This window comes from Xyrauchen texanus, chromosome 28 (genome assembly GCF_025860055.1).
Source record: "Xyrauchen texanus isolate HMW12.3.18 chromosome 28, RBS_HiC_50CHRs, whole genome shotgun sequence".
Classification (NCBI taxonomy): domain Eukaryota; kingdom Metazoa; phylum Chordata; class Actinopteri; order Cypriniformes; family Catostomidae; genus Xyrauchen; species Xyrauchen texanus.
In genome coordinates, this window is record NC_068303.1 from 9322454 (window position 1) to 9338926 (window position 16473).

Below are 16473 nucleotides of genomic sequence, written 5' to 3' on the forward strand. Positions count from 1 at the left end.
TCTTTGGCCAATGCCCTTAATATGGTGAATATGTATAGGATATAAAAAGCTTAATATGTTAAATATTTACATATAGAGGATTGTAATGGAGCCAAGTCCATGTCATCATCACTGTTTATGAACTAAATCACAATTATTATTACAAAAAAAAACATATTTTTAAATGACATATATATATAAATGTTGAACATTTATTTATGTAGCATTTATTGATTGTTGAGTTTGACTGACAGTGCTGCTAGAGAGAAGGAAAAAAGTATTTTATAATACCGGAATGCAGAACAATTGACAAGCAAACTCTGTTGTCCTACTATTGATGAATGAGGATCTACTGCTTATACAATATTTATTAGCCCATATGACAATGTTTACTTTATAGCATTTATGTTTTAATGCATTGTAGATGATTGCAAGTGTGCATGTTGTGTTTGGAAGCACAGATATTTCAAAATAAGAGTCCCCAGTGTATTTTGGGCTTTTTTATATTTAAAACTGCTGCGTTATGCACCAAATCGGCATTTGTTTTCTAGTTATGACTGGAATTTTGGTTGCACAATAAACCTGCATCTGGAATTTTACTCATTTTAGCCTCTATGTTAGTGCACAGTACGAAAAGACAAAAAAAGTTTTAACATTCAATAAAAAAAATTAAAAATTATGGGCCGATTAATCGGTTATTCACATCAGCCGTCAGATTGGGGGACAACATGTGTTCTTAGTGATTTTGACTGTGGCATGATTGTTGGTGCCAGACGGGCAGGTTTGAGTATTTCTGTAACTGATCTCCTGGTTTTTCATGCACAGTCTCTAAAGTTTACTCAGAATGGTGCCAAAACAAAAAACATTCAATGAGTGGCAGTTCTGTGAACGGAAATGCCTTGTTGATTAGAAAGGTCAACGGAAAATGGCCAGACTGGTTCAGATTGACAGAAAGGCTCCACTAACTCAGATAACCACTCTTTACAATTGTAGTGAGCAGAATAGCATCTCAGAATGCACAACACATCGAACCTTGAGGCAGATGGGCTACAACAGCTGAAGACAGTGTTTTTAATAAAGTGCTCAGGTGAGTGTATAACCATGATACTTTTTAAGTGTATTAATATATTATTCACTATTTCCACAAAGTTACATTACAATACTGTACAGAAAATAGTAGGCCTTGTGCATGTCAGTTTTAAGGATTTTCCGAAGGCTGTCGTTAACCAAATGACCTTGAGTCAATAAAACTGATATGAAGCCTTTGCAAGTAAACACAAAGTTTTGAAGCTCAAACTACAACTAGAGAAAATCCAGTCATGTATCTGGACATGGGCTTTGTTCACACTGCAGAAAAACAAATACGATTTTTTTGGACTCAGTCACTCAAATCTGTTTAGGTTTTTGTAGTCTGAACAGGACAAAAACATATTAAATAGGCTACGATTAAAATCTGATTTTTCTTAATGCGTCTCAGTCTGAACGGTCAGATTGGATTTCATGTGGGGGTTTTTTTTTCATTATTTGCTGTGCGCCATGGTTGTTAAACGTCAGATTTTGCAACGAGAAAACATATTGCTCCGAACAGCATAATTCACTTCGAATTTAATACAATGATGATGGCCGCACAGTATGATCGTGGCAAAGAGAATTTTCAATAAAAAATTACTTCAAAAGTTAGTTCATCGTGTTTTATTACACATTTCAGCCCTACAAAACTGTCACAGTGGAAGGTAAACAGGGCATAGAGATCATCACTTTTGAATGAAACACACCCATATGTCATTTATATGTTGCAGGGCACGCAAAGCATAATAATACAGACATTGTATTAACTTACCCAAAGAGATGCGCTAAAGTGCAGTAACCCATACCTGTTGCGAGAAACCACAACGCGATAAAGTGTTGAATGTCAAACGAATACGGGACGCTTGCGCAGTATGAGACTTTCATCACTGGACACTGGTCCAGTCTTATCGTCCGAACTTTTATGATTTAATTCGGGACACAAAGCCTTCGATATGGGATGTTTCGCTCTCTGCTATGAGAAGTTGTAATTTCGGTCAAAAAACAGGAAGTCCCTGCTAAAACGGGCAGCAACAACACTAGCTACAGCAAACATTGCATTTGCCACCTCTCCCATTTTTAAGCCATTGTCTGTGCAGAATGTTCATATTTGGATACTGCCCTCATGAAAACTATAATCAATGGTAAAACATCCATTGATAAAACCTCATGCATGGTGCATATAGGCAAGTTGCTGCTTTACCCATGACAACTAATGTGGACATGATTGCAAAAGCGACTGTAATCTGAACTGAAAAAAATCTGATCTGGCCACATATAACTTGCAGTTAAAACAGTCACTCGGATCAAAATCGTATTTGAGGAAAAATCTGATTTTTCCTGCGGTGTGGACAAAGTAATGGCGCTTAAGGAAAGAACTATAACAGTTTACAGTTCTAATTTACCCACATTTTGCATAGTTGTTTTAGTACTAACTCAGAGTATAAAAGTGTAAAGTAGGCTACATCAAGTTGGCTAAATGGATTGGCTGCTGTGTACTCCAATTCAGTCATTCCACATAAATGGAAAGAGTCGGAGCTACTGCTGTAGTGTCGCATTAATTCAGCAGCGCACAGCGCCAGAGCTTTGCGTTTTGTGAATTACGCACGGGAGGACCTGGAGAGCGGAGGTGAATATTCAGCAGAGCACTCAGAACTCGTTGAGTGCGTAATACGGAGACGCCGGGAACCCCAGTCAATGTGGACACGCTTGTTTTTTCGTAATGAACATATATTCTTTAGTTTGATACGTTTGAGCTTATAGTTTATTTTGCGCCCACTTCTTATTCATGGGAACTCCTACTTTTACGACAGATTGTATGTTAATGGTTAATTTTTTGCCTTAGTGCATAAGATAGCCTACTCTATATTTGTATTGGATCTGACCTGATCATCTGAATTTTCTACCATTCGTATAGTGTTTAAGGAAGACATGGCAGTTTGCAAGGGACGTTTGCTGGGCGTCTCGGTGGCCGTCGCGCATGGATTATTTTCGGGATCGCTCAATATTTTGTTAAAATTCCTCATCACGACGTATAGCTTCACGTATTTGACTTTAATTCAGTGTCTGACCAGTGGCACTGCGGCGCTCACATTAGAGGTTTTGAGGAGACTGGGTAAAATAGACATACCACCTTTCAGCTTTCAGTTAGTGAAAGTTTTCGCGAGTGTCTGTATTTTGGCAACTCTGCAGTCCACGTTAACTCTTTGGTCTCTCAAAGGACTGAGTTTACCCATGTATGTTGTGTTTAAGCGATGCTTACCCTTGGTTACGTTGGGAATTGGAGTGTGTGTTCTGAAGAATGGGATCCCATCACCTGGGGTTATAGCAGCAGTTCTCATCACCACTGGTGGAGCAGCACTGGCTGGTAAGAATAGTATATATATATATATATATATATATATATATATATATATATATATATATATATATATATATATATATGAATATTCCATATAAGATATATAGTCATATTCGTGGTTCAGTACAAGTTAAGCTCAATCGACAGCATTTGTGGCACAATATTGATTAACATTAAATTAATTTAGACAGCTAAAAAAAAAAAAAAAAAACAATCATCAAAACATCAAGTTACAATGATCCACTTAAAATGAATGGGGCCAATTTTTGGAGGTATATATATATATATATATATATATATACATTGGATTTTATAACATTAAAATCATGTTAACACACATATTGTTTACGTCCTGTAGCTACTTTTGAAACAATGATTATTTTAACGTGTATAGATTGGCCCCATGATAAGTGCCTCACCATAAAATTCTGATTTTTTTTTTTTTTTGTAATCAACATTATTCAAATTACATTGTTCCACAAATGCTGTCAACTGAGTTTAGCTTTTATTGAACACAGAATATTAATTTAAAGGGATATTTCACCCCAAAATGAAAATTCAGTCATTGTTTACTCGCCCATGTGTTGTTATGACCCTATATGACTTTCTTTTTCTTAACACAAAAGGAGAACATAGGAAACCTTTTGCACTCAGTGATGTCATACAGAGGCAGTTTATGGTGACTACTTCTTCAAGCTTCAAAAGAATACAAAAGTATTATTTATAATTAATAAATTATCCCAAGAGTCTCATTATTGTTATGAAAGCATCAAATAACAATAAACAAACCAAAATCTAATGTATTATTTAGTGAAACTGTTCACTGACCATTGATCTCCTGTGCGAGTTCATTACAGCACGAGAGCAACATTTCACACGGCCCCCTCACGACTTTGGGGCATTCAAGCAAAAACAAATTTTGTTTATTTGAAAACAGGTCCTCCATAGTGATATCGACAACAGAGCACAACACAGCTGCATACAGAACAGAGAACATAACTTACTAAACATGTCTGAAGAGTGTGTAGTTGAAGAATTTATGAATTTTTTTGCCCAGCCTTATTTTTTGAACGGAGTACTCGGAAATAAGACAGACACATAGAGGAGGCTACAGGCAGCCACAATCACACTGTGTCCTAACCTGATGGCAAATGACATGCAATATAAGGTTACTTTAATATATTAATCAGAGTTTTGTCTTAACCAGCAGTGACAAGTGACGGTACATTCTATCGATCACTTGTTTTCTATTTTTGGCATTGCGCAGGTAACACCATCCACTGTGATTTGGCACTGGTCCAAAAACTTAAAAAAAAAAAAATAAATAAAAATAAGGCTGGGCATAGAAATGCATCAATTCAATGTCGTTCATTTTTGGGTGAACTAATCCTTTAAATAAATTAGATTTTTCAAAGGATTTATTGTCCTATTAAAAAAATAAGTGAATTTAATAATTGTTCTAACTGTAATAAATTCTTATGCAACACAATACATTTTACTGTAATGAATGATTATAGAAATAATATTAATGAGTGAACAATGTGTTACAAGTAGGTTCAAAGTAATGAAGTTCTTCATAATTATTATAGCCTATTACTAAAAAAAATGCCTACTTTTAATTTCATTTTCATAGCAAATTTCAATAGAACTGAATTTTGTAATCCTTAACAAAATGAAATTAATAAAACGTAATTTTATTTTATTAAGATAATTAAATTTGATCAATTTGTAAAATTTTTTTACAAAGCTGATTCTGATTCTGATTCTGATTCTGAAATTTTTTGAGTGTAAGTACATGCACAGTACTTTAATTAGTGTTAGTGTGTACTTAATAAATACACTATTTGTAAATTACATTTACAAATGTAGTACTGGTACAATATAGTACTGGTACAATATAGAGTAACATAAACACTGTAATAAAAAGTATGAACTTAGCAAATTAAAACTTGCAAGCTTATTATCTCTTTTCTGTTTTTAGAATATCACCTTATAATCCAATTTTTTACCATAATATTACAGTACGTTTAACTACTTAGGAGTTAACCATTAACTAGTGTAATTTCATAAATTAGTAGTTGACGGTGTGATAAACTACATTCCATCTAAATATATTTTAAACAGCATTATGCCATGTTTTTTATGACTGCAATTTGCTAACTTAATATTTATGGAAACTACAGTACATGCAATAGTTGTACTTTCTGCGACAAATGAATTTTGTAATTCCTCACAGCAAGTTCATATTATACATGTAGTCTCTAAACCATTTTAAAATTAAATAGATATGGCAAAAACATTTTGAATTGGTATAAAGCTTAAAAGAATGGTAACTAGTCACATGACAATTTACAGTTTCCCTTGTACATTCATATAAATTTAAATGTAAAATCTTGATGTTGATGTAAAAAAAGCACATGGACTACCCATATTCGGAGGTTTAAAATGGGCTTATGCATGTGATGTCTGTATTACACATCTCATGGATACTTCGGAAACTGTTTTATGATCATATGTACAGCACACAGTGCACAGTCTATTTAACTTTGCACCATGTCACTTTGTGTCTTTGCAGGTGCAGGAGATTTAACAGGTGACCCTTTTGGCTACATGACTGGTGTTTTAGCTGTCATCGTCCATGCCTCCTACCTGGTACTTATCCAGAAAGCAAGTGCAGACAGTGATTATGGCCCACTCACAGCCCAGTACACCATTGCCGTAGTCGCATCTCCAGTTCTATTAATCTGTTCCATCATAAGCATGGATGCCATAGACATGTGGACCTATGAAGGTTGGAAGAACCCTATTATCACAGGTATCTTTTGTGCTTGTGTCCTCATCGGCTGTGCGATGAACTTCACCACACTGCATTGCACCTATATCAACTCTGCCGTGACCACCAGCTTTGTAGGTGTGGTAAAGAGTATAGCCACCATCACGGTGGGCATGCTGGCCTTCAGTGACGTCTCGCCAACCAAACTGTTTGTGGCAGGCATAGTGGTTAACACAATCGGCTCTATCACATACTGTATAGTGAAGTACCATGAAACACAAAAGAAATTGAACTACCAGGATATGGACGAGGCCACCAAGGATGAAGAACTTCCAGGAGAAACTTGTGTGGAACCAGCCAAGCCTGATGGGGATATGGAAACTCTTCCAAACAATCTTGACAGTATTCCGAATGGCAGCCTGACTGCATCAGTTGATGGCAATGATCAGGATCCCATTGGTGAGAATAAAGTTGCAGAATCCATAGAATTAGAAAGACCAGCAGTCCGATCAGACAGCAACCCTGCAAGAAATTCTCTAAGCGACAGTTATACAGGAGTCTGGAGATCCATCCGCACCTTAAAGTTCCTCAAGAAAGATACTTTACTTGACAATATGGAGGTTCAAAGTCCTTGATGATTGGATGTCTGCAAGAAATGCATGTTAAGTGTTAAAAAAAACTGATGGTGTGCACAATGTTTACCTTTTACTCTCCCGAATATGGTTTTATGGATAATATTTATATTTTTAAAGAGGTATAGTCTGTTTGTACATTAGAGGGAATATAACATAGCATTTTGGAGATTATGAAAACGATATTGAGGAATCCAACATATGTACCAATTTATTGACTTAAAAATAAAATAAAGGATCCTCTGATTTACATAATCTTTCTCATCAAATGAAAGACAGTTTAAAAATGACTTTCGAAAATCAAAATACAGTACAAAGACAAATATCTCAATTTAATTGGATTGCTTTTGATTTTGAATGTTTATTTATGTTTCTTTGCACGCAATGTCTGTGCCTGTGTTTTGTCTACGAATGCAATTCTTGAACGTGAGGCAGTGAATTTTTCCATTTGCATGTAGAATGGAAAATTATTGAAAATTACTTTATATATACACTGGCGGCCAAAAGTTTGGAATAATGAACAGATTTTGCTCATATGGAAAGTCATTGGTACTTGTATTCACCAAAGTGGCATTCAACTGATCACAATGTATAGACAGAACATTAATGACGTGAAAATGACTATTACAATTTGAGTTAAACTACTTCAGAGTTCTCATCCTCCACGTGAATCAATGACAGATACTCCAGATTCTCAGGTGACATTTCACCCCACACGTCCTGTAGCACTTGCCATAGATGTGGCTGTCTTGTCTGGCATGTCTCATGCGCCTTACAGTCTAACTGATCCCACAAAAGCTCAACGGTTTTAAGATCCATAACACTCATTTCCAATTATTTTTCTGTTTCAAACATGTCTTTTTCTTTGCAATTCTTCTCATAAGGCCTGCACCCTTGAGTCTTCTCTTTACTGTTGTAATGAAACTGGTGTTGAGCATGTAGAATTCAATGAAGCTGTCAGCTGAGGACATAAGAGATGTCTATTTCTCAAACTAGAGACTCTGATGTACTTATCCTCTTGTTTAGTTGAACATTTGACCTTCCACATCTCTTTCTGTCCTTGTTAGAGCCAGTTTTCCTTTGTCTTTGAAAACTGCAGTGTACATCTTTGTATGAAATCTTCCGTTTTTTGGCAAATTCAAGCATTGTATAGCCTTCATTCCTCAAAACAATGACTGACTGACGAGTTTCTAGAGAAAGCGGTTTCTTTTTTGCCATTTTTGACATAATAGCAACGTTCCTCCATGGTCCTGGAGGAACGTTGTCTCGTTTTGCTGTGTACTGTACTAACTGTATATGGTTGAAACGACAATAAAAACCACTTGACTTGACTTGACTTGACTTAAGACATGCCAGTCTATTGCATATTGTGGTACCTCAAAAAAAAAAATACGAAGACCATGTTAAGCTTCATTTAATGGGCCAAATAGCTTTCAACTGTGTTTGATATAATGGCAAGTGATTTTCTAGAACCAAATTAGCAGTTTATCATGAGTACTCAAGGATAAGGTGTGTAGTGATGCCTGCTGGAAATGGGGCATGTGCACATTTGATCAAAAATTACATTTTTCAGATAGTGATGGTGCTGTTTTTTACAACAGTAATGTCTTGAATATACTTTGTGATCATTTGAATGCCACTTAGGTGAAGTAAAGTACCAATTTCCTTTGAAACAGCAAAATCTGTACATTCTTCCAAACTTTTGGCTGCCATGTAAATTATGATCTATTTGTATCTTTAATAATGTGCATAATACATACCCATAATACATACCCACCAATAGTTTTAGTTTGATTAAACTGCAATCATTTAAAAAAACATCTTTGAATACCAGATGTCCATGATACAGTTTGTTTTTCAGAACAATATACTGTAGATCTGGAAGCTACATTTTGAGCAAAATAACAGTAGGTTATTGTGAATTCAATTTCTTTAGAGCCTGTATTGGCTTACTTTACCATAGTGAATGTTTACTCATTCCATTATAAATTATTTCATTGTTGTTTTTGTTTTTTGTAGCAGAAGTACCATTACAATGGTAGGGATTGCTAGACTACTAAAAATGGCAAAACTGTATAAACAAATAGATTTCTAAATATAGAAGCCCTGCAGCATTTCCTTATCCAAACACACAAAATTAACATGTCTCTTTAGCATACCTGCCAAAATGAGGACATAAGCAATGTGTTCAATTAAGATTTACTTGCATAGTCAGCAGTTTAACTGCAGGATGATATGTCCAAGGGTGCCTTTTAAATAAAGTGGGGTTAAAAGTCTGAGACCACATTGAAAATCTGGGATTCATTATTTAATTTTAAACAAGAAAATGTCAGGATATTGAAAAAATGAAAACAAAGAAATCTAATCAGTAAAATGAATACAAAATATTTAAGATTCTGCAATGTTGTAACTAACAAATAATTACATTTGTGACTTTAACCATGTTAACACCTGTACAAAAGGTGAGATTTCCTTGCTTCTATTGAGGCGCACAAGATTACAACTCATGCACAAATTGCTGGATAACATGTACTGTCTCATTAAATTTTTGTACTTGTGGAGTCTATGCAAGCTCAAGAGCATGTTGTTATTAACCCTTAAATGCATGGGCGTTTTACCTGACATCATTACATACCTTAAGCCTTTGGCAACCCGGCACTTCTTTCTTTCTTTCTTTCTTTCTTTCTTTCTTTCTTTCTTTCTTTCTTTCTTTCTTTCTTTCTATCTATCTATCTATCTATCTATCTATCTATCTATCTATCTATCTATCTATCTATCTATCTATCTACCTGTCTATCTGTCTGTCTGTCTATCTATCTATCTGTCTGTCTGTCTGTCTGTCTATCTATCTATCTATCTGTCTGTCTGTTTGTCTGTCATCTATCTATCTATCTGTCTGTTTGTTTGTCTGTCTGTCTGTCATCTATCTGTCTATCTGTCTGTCTGTTTGTCTGTCTGTCTGTCATATATCTATCTATCTATCTATCTATCTATCTATCTATCTATCTATCTATCTATCTATCTATCTATCTATCTATCTATCATCACAAATGGATCTACATAATCTGTAAAAAAAAATATATATATATATATATATGTCAAAGCATTTTTAAGACAATTTGAATATAACAGAAAAAATATCTATTTTGTAAATTTTGGTGTTTTTATTTGACATATGTCAAAGATATGATGCAACAAAATATAGAATGGTATTCATTACTTCTATGCTGAAATGTATAAGACTCGACTGGCTGTCAATTGCATACTGAGCTATACTTAACACATAAGCTAAACATAAGTTACAAATATATATATTTTTTCAGGCACTAAATAGATGCACAACAGAATTTCAGTAGTACACTCAAACAACAGTAGCCATATACTGTTAATTTTTGTCTTGCTATAGTTTACTTCATCAAATAACAATGTCAGATATAAATCAAGTCAATCACTGAAACAACAGTGCCACTTTGAGTAACAAATATTATGTATAACATGTATATGTATATGCATACGGGATAATGATAATTTGCCTCCATTGCACAAAAAGAATCGACATTATAGTAATTTGAATATGGCACTCATTTGTCTTGTAATAAACAACTAAATGGTTATCCTGTGATAGTAAACTTGAAATAATCATAAAAGTATTATTTATAGAAGTGGAAATATATATTGCGACACTAGTGCATATCTCGGGTCACTAAAGACCCTATACACTTTTGGGAATCAAAATATTTTGGGGGTGAATTTAGCAATTTTTCTATTGATAAACTAGTCATAAGAGAAAGGTTGAGGAATACTAAAGAGGTGGGGGCATAATTTAAAACAATGGATGAGGTAAAGGAGGTGGAAAAAGGTCCCAGGTCACTAAAGACCTGAGGTGTGCATTTAAGGGTTAAAGCAAAAGGGGACATACCAAATACTAATCTTTGAACTCTTCCAGTTCCAGTTCCAGTTATACCATCACTTGGTAAAAGCATCTGCTGAATAAATCATGTTAACCTTGAATGAACTAGACTCCATTACCATTGCAGTATTATCTGTTATGACATAAAAATTACAGAGCAATGTAAAGAGTTTAATAAGCAACTTTTATTTTAAACTCCCCATGGATTAAAATCCTCTTTGCCTGACAATGAACAAAGTAAAAACAAATAAACTTCTCATGAGTACCAGGTGCTTTTGTTATAATTTTTTTAATTGATAATAGATCCACAGCCAGGGCACAGAATGGAGCATTATCTTCTTTTTTTTGCTCAAGGCATAATACAAAAAGACAATTTGCCAGACAATATAGCACAAACGCTTAGAGCCAAACATAAAAAGTTAATGTCATGCTTCAGGTCATGGCGGTAAAGATGTTCTGCTTTGTGATGTTGTACGTATCACATGTTCTTTTGATGATGCATTTGTTTGCTTTTGGTTTTGAGTTTAATTTAATGTTCAATGGCTGCATGAGACTGTCAAATAGATATTTCCAGAACAGATTGTTCTTTAGATTAACAACAGAATCTAATTACACTCCAAACATTCAATATTACAAAAATAAAAAAAACACGGCACCTGCATTTTAAATTTATGTATACATTTTGTCTGAATAGACATAAAAGAGCATTTTCTTCATTAATTGATGCATTTGGATCATTGCTGTTTTATGGAGCACATTTCTCTGATCTGTTGTCTTCTATCAGCACATTCAAATCTTGGTTAGAAGTGATTTGCAAATCATTGATTAATCTGATTGGAGTCCACTTCTTTGCTTTTAAATTAGTTTCCCACACACTCTCTGTCTCTCACATTCTCCACAGCTAAGTAGCTTGAATACAGAAGCTTGGAAAATGACACTCTACATTGAAGTGCTTGGACATGGGCCATTAAATTGGCTAGACTCGCTTCGGGCATAGCGGAACGTATTGTTGGCGCACATACATGATTTAAAAAAACAACAACAATAATGTGACGCCATCTAGTGGGAACAAGTCACATGGTACAGTCTAGCAGTTTAAACTGAGGGCACTTACAGTATTGATGTGTATTTCTAAACTTTAGTGTAGCCTACAATGTATTATTGATTTTGTGTGATTATACAGATTTTTTAAAGATAAATTTAGAGACCCTTTTAACATTCAGTACCAAACATTTTTCATAGATCAGCAATTTTTGTACATTCAAGACCACTGGATCAACCAAAAAGCTAAATGCACCCATTGAATATTTGAAGCTCTTTCTCTAAACGCTTTCTCTAAATTTCTCTATACATTTATTTAATTCCCTTAACAATTACATATTAATTTTATTTATTTATTTTGGTGCTATTGTCTTGAATTTCTGTCTTTTTCAACTGTATAATTCCAGATTACACATTGTCTTTGTTTTTATATATTTAAATATTTCATGTTAATAAAGATCGCTGTTGTATCAGTTGTTTTGAAAAACAAATTATATCCAGCTAAACAGAAATGTGTAATTATATCTCTTGATAATTATAATTATATCTCTGTATCTTAATTACATTTTATCTGTTATCTCTTTTCAACAAATTTAGCGATATATAATTTCATAGTAATATAATAAAATATAAATCACCATGGCTGAGGTCAGAATTGCATAGTACGTATACTACTCGTGTGTCTATGACAGTAATAGTAAGAGTAGTATGGTAGTATGCGATTCAGCTCTCAGCGCATGTTGTAGTAAGGAACTAAATAAATTAAACGAAAACGCAAGCATTGTCCCTCCACGGACACTGTAGCTCTACCATTCGCATGACGTCAATCAAACGGGTGGATTTGAAAGACGGGCGCGTTTTTCAGCAGTTGTAAAGTTAATCTCGAGTGTAATTTAAATATATTGCTTATATTACGCATTATTAGCTAACATTTTTTGTTCATTTCTATCAATTTGTGTATTGCGTGATTAATTAAGCTTATGTATCAAGAGTGTCTTTGTTTTTTCCGGTTGTGGCAATATAAAATTATTTCTTAATTTTAGACAAATGGAGGCCAACAAAGAGTCACCTTGTGCCTTTAAAACACCTTGCAAGCCTACAAAAGTCAAAAGTCCAGGTAGAGTTGTGTTTTACTCAGTCATTAAAGTTCATTTATTGTCATTTAATTTGGGCTTTGCAGTTATTTAAACGGGGGTTTCTCCAGTCTTGATGTTGTGATCTGTTTATTGTGGGTTGTATGAAAGTAATACAAATTTAATGTATTTGAGGTTAGTCAGTGCATGTGGGACCCCAGTCACCATTCCTGCCTCTCCCTTCATGAAGAAGCTTGGCTGTGGGACTGGAGTTAATGTCTATCTCATGAACAGGTTGGTATATATTTCATCAACACTTGCACTACCTGTTTCAAATTAGTCAAATAGAAAAGTTTAATCCTCTATTCATCATAAACAATGTATAACCTATATATACATTAGGATGGGAAAGCAGACTCATTCACCATGGGCCATCAAGAAGATCAACAGCAAGTGTGCAAAGAGTCAGATGAATGTCTATCAAAGGCGTCTGTGCGAGGAAGCAAAGATCTTAAAAGACCTGAAGCACCCCAATATTGTTGGTACTGTAAATATTCCTTTGTATTACCAGTGGCTGAAAGTCAACATAAAATGCCATTTGTCCCTAAATTTACTTCCAAAATCTGATTTGAGTGAAACAGGATGTTTAATGAGGAATAAAAGTAATATGATAATTAATCATGTAAAGTGAAAAGATAGTTGAGGGGAGGGTTTAAAAAAATTTGATGTATTTGTGAAGTCACCTGAAAAGGAAAATAATTTGAGAGGAAGTTTTAATTATTACATTTTAAAACTTGTTGCATTTTTTATACTGCCTTCTGCCATTTTTCACTTGCAAATTTAAAAGCTCACCATTCACACATACTGTGGGGGGGAAAAAGACACCCATATTAAAAATAAAAAACTGACTCCCAATTATACTCCCCATAAATACTATTGTATATGTTTACAATGTAATGATGAACAAAGTGTATATATGTATATAATTATTTAGATATTTTTGTCCTAACGTTGTAAGCATGTCATTTTGGTTCTGTTCACTCAATCTACCTGCAAAACGTCTTATTTAATTCCACTAGATGGCAGCAAGCACAAGGAAAAATAATAATATTTGTTCCTTAACAATATGCAGATCTGAAATGTTGGTGGCGCTCCAATGCATTTCAGCCCTCACAGATGTGCTCGCCCATAAATATACAGTCTAGTTTTCAGTTCTTGTACCACCCCCATTGTTTCACAGAATATCTGGGCCTCTGAGTGGACTAGATGCTCAATCTTGGTGCCATTAGAATGCTGAGATTTCTGATGATATATAACATTTTATCAGCAATATTCGATAAAAATATTTGTATGTTTTAGCATGCTTTTTGTTCTGGACATCTAAGATATAACATTGGATTATTCAGCCAAGCAAGCTCACAGACAATAAAAAATTGCTCCTTTTGTAAATAACTGCCTACAGTAAGCACAGATATAAAGTTGATTGCTACTTTGGGCTTACAGCAGCAGTGCTCGGCGCATTAAAGAGACATTTGTATTTTATGTCTTAGAGAAAACATATTTCACTTTGTGGTTCTTTTGAAAATCTTTCGAACTGTGAATCTTTTGAACAAAATAAATATAGTCACCTGAGAATGAGAGCTTTCATTTTATACATCACATGTCCATTTAAGTGAAATGCAAAAGACTTTAAAATTCATATTAATATTTCTACCACATTACCTCTTGGTGTTTTTCAGCCCTTATTTTGTTATTTTATGTAAGACAGTAAAATAAATGCAAACATGATGATGTTCTGTGAAAAGTTCAGATCCTAAACTTTCAAATGATACCACGTATGCCCAACTTATGTAACTGGGGACTTGAATGTTTTCAGCATAAACTTATTTCACGATATAGCGCGCCCCTGGTCCCACTAGTTTAAATGGTTAATAAAAGATTACAAAGACACCCATTTCCTTTACTTGGTATAACGTTCACAATAAGATGGATGTATTTTTGTATAGTAAATGGGGTTGGTTTTAATTTCCTGTTGACTGTAAGATCTCTGAATTGATCTATTTAATGATTATATCATTCAGACATGACTTATCTTTACTATGGTTTTCTAAACTCAGGCTTCAGAGCATTCACCACAGCAAAGGATGGCTCTAAGTGTTTAGCGATGGAGTATGGTGGTGAGCAATCTCTGAATGATCTCATTGAGAAGAGAAAAGAGGAGGGCCTACAGGCATTTTCAGTGGCCACTATCGAGAAAGTGGCCCTTCATGTTGCACGTGGTTTACAGGTATGTACATCAATAACAGCCAATTTTCCATCAATGATACTAACAAAAAATTACTGCTTTTTATTTGTTTAACACTTGCCAACTTGAGCTTGTATTAATGTGTTCCATAATTGCTTTTCAATAGTACCTGCACAATGAGAAAAAGCTTTTGCATGGAGACATAAAATCATGCAATGTTGTCATCAAGGGTGACTTTAAAAGCATCAAAATCTGTGATGTTGGTGTGTCTCTCGCACTGGATGAGAACATGAAGGGTATGTGAATTTTCTATATTATATTTTCCCCTTATGACCATTTTAGAGATAAGATGCTCATAAGTCTTTTGTGTTTCTCAGTGAATGATCCAAAGGCTTGCTACATTGGAACAGAGCCATGGAAGCCAAAAGAGGCTTTGGAGGACGGAATTATTACAGATAAAGCTGACATCTTTGCGTTTGGGCTCACACTGTGGGAGATGATGACTCTTTCTGTTCCTCACCTGGAGATGCTGGACACTGAGGGTGATGATGGTAAAGCAATATCAGACAGACCAGTTTTACGGTTGTAGTAGAGCATTTTATAATTTCTAAATCAAAACTGCAATTTCACAAATGTATTACTGTGCAAAGAATAATTTTATTTGTACATTGAATGCCCTTTTTTCTACATAAGTTCTATTTACAGTTATTTGTGGGTGCAGTCATTGTTTTCAATTGTCACTCAAATGTTGAAGATTATGGATTTTTGAACATTTTCTCCTGAGTACAAGTGTTTAAGTTCAAATTAGCAAACAAATTTTCAAGAAGACTTTGTGGCAAGGACCAATTTTTCCTTTAAAATGCCTTTTTATACATTTCTTAGATGATTCCTTTGAAGAAGACTTTGATGAAGATGCATATTATGAAAGACTGGGGACTCGACCGGCTCTGGATTCAGCCACTCTTGGAGGAGCTTACCAGAGGATGGTGGAGCTCTTCTGTCTCTGTACAGAAGAAGACCCTCATAAAAGGCCCTCTGCAGCTCACATTGTCCAAGTGCTGGAATCCAACAACCAGCTTTGTGAGAAAGACAGTGAGGTCCTTGTAATTGATTAATCGTTAACTATTAAATTCCTGTCAAACTGAAATATTTGTATGCTTACCTGTTGTCTAGTTACGATTTTACGTGGGTTATTTGTTTGTCAAGTTGTAAATACTTTTCTCTTCAGAAAGGAGACATTATGTACTCTCGACCTTTAACTTTGTCTGAATTGTAAAAACTGTAGTGGCTACAGTGCAATTTGAATAAAATACTGTCTGTATTTTGAAATGTTGTCATATATAAATATCAAACTGAAAATGTATTTGACAGACTAAAAGTTAAAGGAAATACT

General features: G+C 34.5%; 2 protein-coding genes across 2 annotated transcripts; both read left to right on the top strand.

Annotated features, from left to right (window-relative positions):
- The first annotated feature begins 2544 nt into the window (after positions 1-2544).
- LOC127622321 (solute carrier family 35 member D3-like) lies at positions 2545-9359 on the top strand. The gene is made up of 2 exons (XM_052096391.1): positions 2545-3412; positions 5982-9359. Exons 1-2 carry the CDS (start codon positions 2977-2979, stop codon positions 6812-6814), a joined length of 1269 nt encoding a protein of 422 aa, XP_051952351.1. The 5' UTR covers positions 2545-2976; the 3' UTR covers positions 6815-9359.
- Positions 9360-12572: 3213 nt separating this feature from the next.
- pbk (PDZ binding kinase) lies at positions 12573-16385 on the top strand. Its single transcript, XM_052096434.1, has 8 exons — positions 12573-12650; positions 12806-12879; positions 13036-13129; positions 13238-13377; positions 14953-15122; positions 15247-15376; positions 15458-15631; positions 15963-16385. Exons 2-8 carry the CDS (start codon positions 12810-12812, stop codon positions 16193-16195), a joined length of 1011 nt encoding a protein of 336 aa, XP_051952394.1. The 5' UTR covers positions 12573-12650; positions 12806-12809; the 3' UTR covers positions 16196-16385.
- Positions 16386-16473: the final 88 nt, after the last annotated feature.